General features: G+C 33.1%; 1 protein-coding gene across 1 annotated transcript; it reads right to left on the reverse strand.

Moving 5' to 3' along the window:
- Window positions 1-2,020: 2,020 nt before the first annotated feature.
- Window positions 2,021-4,360, reverse strand: LOC124270683. Its single transcript, XM_046705710.1, has 4 exons — window positions 4,127-4,360; window positions 3,818-3,965; window positions 3,045-3,168; window positions 2,021-2,044 (listed from the first exon to the last, which is right to left on the reverse strand). Exons 1-4 carry the CDS (start codon window positions 4,272-4,274, stop codon window positions 2,021-2,023), a joined length of 444 nt encoding a protein of 147 aa, XP_046561666.1. The 5' UTR covers window positions 4,275-4,360.
- Window positions 4,361-6,903: the final 2,543 nt, after the last annotated feature.

A 6,903-nucleotide genomic window follows, 5' to 3' on the forward strand; every position in this document is an offset into this window, starting at 1 on the left:
AAAAAGTGATCCATCAATTGAATCCTTTAAAACCTTGGATAAACTGTTGATATTGATACTAAACAATGTGACAGACGCATTTCTTAAAAGCTTCAAGCAGCTATACATTTATATGCAGGAATCAAAACAAAGTAAAGAGGTGAGGATGGCAGAACATTCACCAGGACTCAGTATATTTTATATAAGTAATTTGTAAATGTTAACCAGAACTTTTAAGAATTATTAATAATGAATTTGGGGAATTTCTAATTAGGATTAGCAGTCAGTTGGTACTATAGGTCGTCACGATTGGGAAGCACCGATTTAGAGTATTTTTCTAGGTGTCTTTTTAAGTTATATATAAATTATTATTGTTGTTGAAATGCATCTTGTCAGTTTTACACAAAGTTTCTAGTTGTTGTTCCAAAAGTTTCGGAGTTATGGAAAGAATAAGTTTCGCGGGTTCAGAAACCAATGCCAATTCTAGCCATTAGTTAACGTCAGTTAGCTAATTATATATGCAAGGAATATCGGGTCAGAGGTTAAAGGGCAGTCCTCCCCAGGAACTGACCAATCAGGAACAAGTACATTGTAATGTCAATATTGCTGACGTTTTCTATGAGCTAGACGCGAAGCACAGAAGTCTTAATTTGAAGCGAATTACACTAAACACAATAGTTTACATATCACTAGTTAATTATCTTAACACGTATTCCCCACATTTATCACTTATCAGCAATATATTTTCTTGGAGTAACAAGCGAACTCGTTAGTGTAATGCAAATTAGGGGGCGGAATTTAGACATGTTTTGTAAACAAACTCGGGCTACCAAGTTATCAATGAGACTATGTAAATTCTACACTTGTACTTTCGCATGCACAAGGGTACATATTTTAGTGACTCTGAGCATCGAATAGCATACCCTCCCCCTGTTTGGCGTTACAATAATATTAAACCTAATCTGACAATGATTACAGCCAAAGCTAAGAGGAGCAATGCCATGTGGCCCCCAACTGGAGGTGAACCCCGCCCAGACTCTCCTACAACCCCTGAGCAGCTTGTGCTGCAGAACCTGGAGGGCAGGCCCAGTCTCTGTGGCATATCCGGAGGCATTGACTCAGACAGTAAGTGACAACACACTTGCACAACAAACAAGAAGGAGGTGAACTACAAAATGTACCGTATTTACAATAACACAGATAGCTGGGCTATATTGAAGACAAATTTCACTTTTCATTTATTTGCCCTTGTTATAAGACAAGCAGACAACTGTTTTTTACCTGAATATTATTATAATAATCCATTTGCTTAAAAATGTATCAACTGTAATTAGAAATGCTGTGTAACAACATAGATATGTCTATAATTTCTACATTACCCATTATTTCCCAGCAGATGCTTACATGTACATAAGTATGCGCAGATACAAACATAAAATGGTTCATATTATATATGAACTACAACTAGGGCAGATTTGACTGCAACTGGTAACGTGCATGGCATAAGTCATTTTTACATTACCCATTATTTCCCAGCAGATGTTTACATGAACATAAGTATGCCTTGATACATAAAATATATTCTCCAGTACATCTAGTGCTGGTTTGCAACATTTTTTACAATACCCATTATTTATATTCATATGTGACATGCCTAATGAACAACTAATTTCATTACATATCTATCTACATGTACTTGCATACTAATATACTAATAACAAACAACAATTGTTTTCTGTTTCCAGTTCCTATGACTTCTGACACAGAGGCTCCGGGAGAGAAACCAGAAGCCACACAGATTTATTCAACGATGGATACCTCCTTTTTAGATTTTTCATTTATTGATACTGGTATTGTTAACCCAACAAAATCAAAAGCTAGGACTGAAGATTTGATTTTGAAAGAAGAACTGGAAAGGGTAAAGGAAAATAGAGTTCTCATTCAGGAACAGACTAAATTGGCAAAGTTACAGCAGCAGTTGGTTTTGCTACAAATTGAAAATGACAAGAAATCTTGTTGAGCTGCTGTTGTAACAAGAAGTTCAGTGGAGAGAGGATTTGGTCAGCTGAAAAGAAGGTTCAGTGTCCTTCATGGAGATATGAGAGAGCAAGCAAAGTAATTACATATTTTTCTTTTATTGGCTTTTATTCAATGTATCATTTTTAAAAGATATATAAGTAATGACCATGGATCTGTTTGTGTCAATACAGGGTTTTTTTCAATCAAGAACATGTTATGTATTATCTGAAAGGTATATATATATATATATATATATATATGTGTGTTTTTATGTGAAAATGTGTTATGCCACAAAATGTTGTAAATGTGATTTGTAATAAGAACGATAACATCATTAATTGTGAATTTAAGATCTGAAAATTTTATGAGCAAGAAATTCATATGATATATAACTTTATAAAGCTGGGTTTCCATTTAGGTCATCACTGCATGTGCTGTATTGCATAATATTTGCGAAACCAGGAATATTCCTCTTCCAAACCTTGATGGCAACCACAGGGTCAACTCTCCCCCACAACATGGACAACTAGTTCTGCCTGCACAGGGTATCATGGGAGTTCGATACCGGGAACAGTTCGCAATTACAAACTTTCCTTGTGAGTATTTCAAAAATATCTTTTTAATTAGTATTTTTCCTCTTATTAATCAAATATATACAAAAAGTTTCATTACTGCAATATATCATGACGATACGCAAAATGGGCTGTTTTGTGGATATGGTCCCCCTTTTTCTCCAGAAATTACCAAATGACTACATTTTAAATATAATAATAGCGAATCCTTGTAAATTTTCACTGAGATGAAATTACAAGATCATTTGAAGGAATTTGTAGGCATGAATACGCTGATCCTAAATCCTAAATTCACAGACTGCATGACATTCTTAAATCTTGCTTATAAATTGAGCAACCAATAAGTTCATTTAAAATGAAAACATACAATCGGTTCAGTTTCAAAGTTTAATCAAAGCCAATTGTTAATCACCCTTCCATTTAAGTTTCTGCTTGAGGTAGCGCTTAATTAACTGAAGACATTCCACCTCTTACTGCAGTTTTTCTCTCATCAGAGCATGAGGCAGCTGAGGGTTGTGGTGGGACCTGTTGATAGAGCTGAGGTGATGAACTTGGAATGTGAAAGACCTGTGCTGGTTCACAAACTTGTTCACAAAATCTGCAATGGATAAAGTTTGTGAAATTGAAATGCAGAATTAATAAAATAATGAAGTGAAATATGTTTTTCTTCTCTTTTCAGTCTCACAAACTCCTGAATATAATTATTTTGATTGAATTGTAAATTATTTGACAAATGGGACAGGGAACAATGAAATAGATTATAATATTGGACATTCTTTAAGACACTGTTATAAATTAAAATATTGGAATTTATTTTGGACACTTTTATCAAAAATAAATTTTGGGATTTTGGGGGGTCTAATTATTGTTTTACATGCTTTTGAATATCAGAATAATTTTGAAACTATCAAACAAAGTGAAAAAGGATCTATGAATTCTTTTAATTTTAGCATTAGAGATGTGGCATTATGTACGATACAACTATAATCAGGATTTGATCCACATACCTCTTGATCCGTAGATGTACACGTTAACCACCCAATCCCATCCCGAATCAATATTGAAATTATAATAATGAATATTAATATTTGTTACAGTGTTCACTGTTACTTCAATACATTATACATTTGTGTATACTTTTTGATATCCTTAATCCAAATTGATTCATTTAATTTTGGCTTTTCTTAATCAGAATATATTACTTGTACATTTCTGTATTGACACATTTAATTTCCTATGTCACATACCCTTGTTGAGCTGGTTGCATATTCAAGATTTGCAGCATTGTGGAGTCCATGGTCTGAATAATCCCTGTTAGGATTTCATTGTCTCTCCCAATGACGTCAATGACATTGGCAGTAACAGGACTGAGTGGTGTTGGTGGAGGACCGCCGCCTGAAAAACAAATTCTATTGATCAATTTCATAATACATAGACAGTGATTTTTAAAGTCAAATAGGTTCTGTATAATCTATATGTTACAGACATCAATATTATAGACATTTTAATTGGATGATATTGTGATGAAAAATAATTAATAGGTGTTCCATACATACCAGTAGTTGTTGTCGCCCTGTGGAAGGTTGAATAACTCTGCTTGCCGCTTCTTTTAATATTCTTCCACTTCTTTTCGATTTCTTCTTTGGTCGTTTTCACTGAGCCCCCAGCATTTAGGCTGTCAGTGATACTCTGAAAAAGATTCATTCTATTAAACTCATATTCTTTTTAGAACCCCATGTTATAATATTTATTACACTTTATAACAAAGAATCATCAACACCATAAATTAATTTCTTGCAAAGGTTTTGAAAATCATTGAGCAAAAACAGTCACAAATTGAAGGTAACAAATGATATTGTTTTAAGCTGAACCTTACAAATATCATTATGACACTAATAAAGAGTAATCCCAAATAAAACATATGTTACATTACAAATATCATTACAAAAATTTAATGTCTTAAATCTTAGAAAGAGAAATGTACATGATAACAATAATAGTTTATGTCATTATTGTCATGAAGGCAATGTCAAGGATGAGTGTCATGAACTTTACATTTGTAAAAGTTTTAATTTTCTTAGAAACAGATACCTCCCTATGTTCATAACTTTGCACAAAAATGATCAACTAATGGAAAACTTATTAAACTCAAGAAATATCAATCTAATATTATTTTTGCAAATAGGAGTTCATTTATGTATGTATATTTCTATTTTAACTAAACTGTACAGTGTAAAACAACTACAAGTCATATGGGCTAAAATACTGAATAAAACTTCCTTGTGTCTGCTGATATAATGGTTTTGTAGAAATGAATCTATTCATTGTACCAGCACTTGCACAGGAGTTGGAATACATGTCCCTTAAATTGTTTTTCACTCAATCCGTCCCATGTTTATGCCATGCATATCTCAAACATCAACTGTTATTTTACTGAATATTTTACTGAAACATTCCATAGATGGTTCAATGGTGTCTTTTGATGAAATTTATCATCTAAGTCCTATTTTCCTTATCTGCAGAATAATGTTATGATTGATTACCAGATTTAATTTTACATTGCTCCAACGATTCATGATATGGGGGCGGTGGGGTAGCCTAGTGGTTAAAGCGTTGGCTCGTCATGCTGAAGACCCGGGTTCAAATCCCCACATGGGTACAATGTGTGAAGCCCATTTCTGGTGTCCCCCGCCGTGATGTTGCTGGAATATTGCTAAAAGCGGTGTAAAACCAAACTCAGTCAGTCATGATATTGGCAATTGACAAACTTGCAATGTATGTGAGGTACAAATGTATTTTGATTATTCATATGGTGAACTTGTTATGGCATTGAATTCTCTTGATATCATATTTTGAAATATATCCTTGAAATTAATTATTAAGAAGATTGAAAAAATTATATATTTTGATATTTTAATGATACTAAATTTACTTAAGAAATAAAATGTTTGGATGAAATTTGTTATGAAATACACATTCAGTTGATGTGTAAATGAAGTTGAAGTTGGTGCCTTTGGATAACCCAGAAATTTGAAAAAATGAACCTATTTAATGATGCTTTGCAATGTTCCTATTTACAAATACAACAAGTCCTTATCAAAATAAAGTGTACATTCATAACATATGTTATTTAGTGTATTTTCCATTGTTAAATTTATTAAAAGATTATATTTTTATCAAAACATGGTTATTTATTTCTTTTCATGCCGACATCTACAAGGAAAACAAATGAACTGTTGTAAAATCTTACCATATATGTTAGTTGAAAGTGCTTTCTATCAAGCGTTTCCTTGTCTGGTGTCCGTCTCTAAGTGGAGCATCATATGGCTGGTCCTTGCCATCTTCTGCAGGTAGGGCTGGCATGGGAGGAAGGCGATGGTTGATACACAGGTTGTGTAGCTGGCACACAGCATACACGAGCCGATGACACTTGTCTGGCTTGAAAGGCAGGTAGCCCGTTGACTTGTGTAGGCATCTAATTATTAAAGAGAACCTGCTACATTTATGTTAAAGCTATATCAATTTATCGATACCTCAGTTATTGAAAGTTCAATTTATAGGTTTTGGCGATATATTTGTAAAAAGATAGTCTCCTTACTCTATCAGACAATAAATATATGGATAATTTTTCCAATATTTTCTTACTTTAATTTAAACTTCATTTTTCAAAATGGTTTAATTCTTTTTAAGTAAATGACAGTTTCATGCCTTCAGTTTTGAGATAAATGAAATTTTAATCTTTGTGTTTAACACCTTGAAATTATATATTTTTAATTATTTACTTTTCTTATTCTGAAATATTATTTTCATTATGATAATCGAACTAACCGAAACCGAGACTTCATTAGGCCAAAAGCTCTTTCCACTGTGTTCCTTATTTTACACAGCGATCGGTTAAATCTCTCCTCTCCCTGTGTCTGGAGGTTGCTCAGGGGGGTGACCATCCATGGTCTGCAGGCATATCTGAAAGATTTTGTAGATATACACGCAAATGATTTATAAGAGAAATATGAAGACAATGTTAGTATATACAACACAAATTTATACTGGATGTATTCTTACTCTTAGTAAATGGAATTATCAAGTACATTATATTTTATTTATGAAACTTCACCCATTTTAAGCTATGTTATTCCAAAATGATAATCAAATTTACCCTGAATCTCCAAACAACCATCAATTTCTACCTCCAGACTCTTCAAGGTAGTTTCCAATTGTATTATTATTAAAGATGTAGCTATCATGCGTTGCGCCTGGCCATCTGCAAACAACATTGGTGAACCTGTAATAACACAACATACATTTCTACCAACATACGAAGAAGAGAAAATCT

The sequence above is a fragment of the Haliotis rubra genome, unplaced genomic scaffold, assembly GCF_003918875.1.
Source record: "Haliotis rubra isolate DU_JTF1 unplaced genomic scaffold, ASM391887v1 Scf1537, whole genome shotgun sequence".
Lineage (NCBI taxonomy): Eukaryota > Metazoa > Mollusca > Gastropoda > Lepetellida > Haliotidae > Haliotis > Haliotis rubra.

Excerpts from the sequence above, each read along its gene's own strand:
- LOC124270683 (XM_046705710.1), bottom strand. The coding sequence starts at position 4,274 with ATGAATCTTTTTCAGAGTATCACTGACAGCCTAAATGCTGGGGGCTCA. Across the intron at positions 3,169-3,817 it reads ATGCAACCAGCTCAACAAGG|ATTTTGTGAACAAGTTTGTG; the intron begins GTATGTGACATA and ends TATCCATTGCAG. Across the intron at positions 2,045-3,044 it reads CTGATGAGAGAAAAACTGCA|CTGACCAAATCCTCTCTCCA; the intron begins GTAAGAGGTGGA and ends CCTTCTTTTCAG.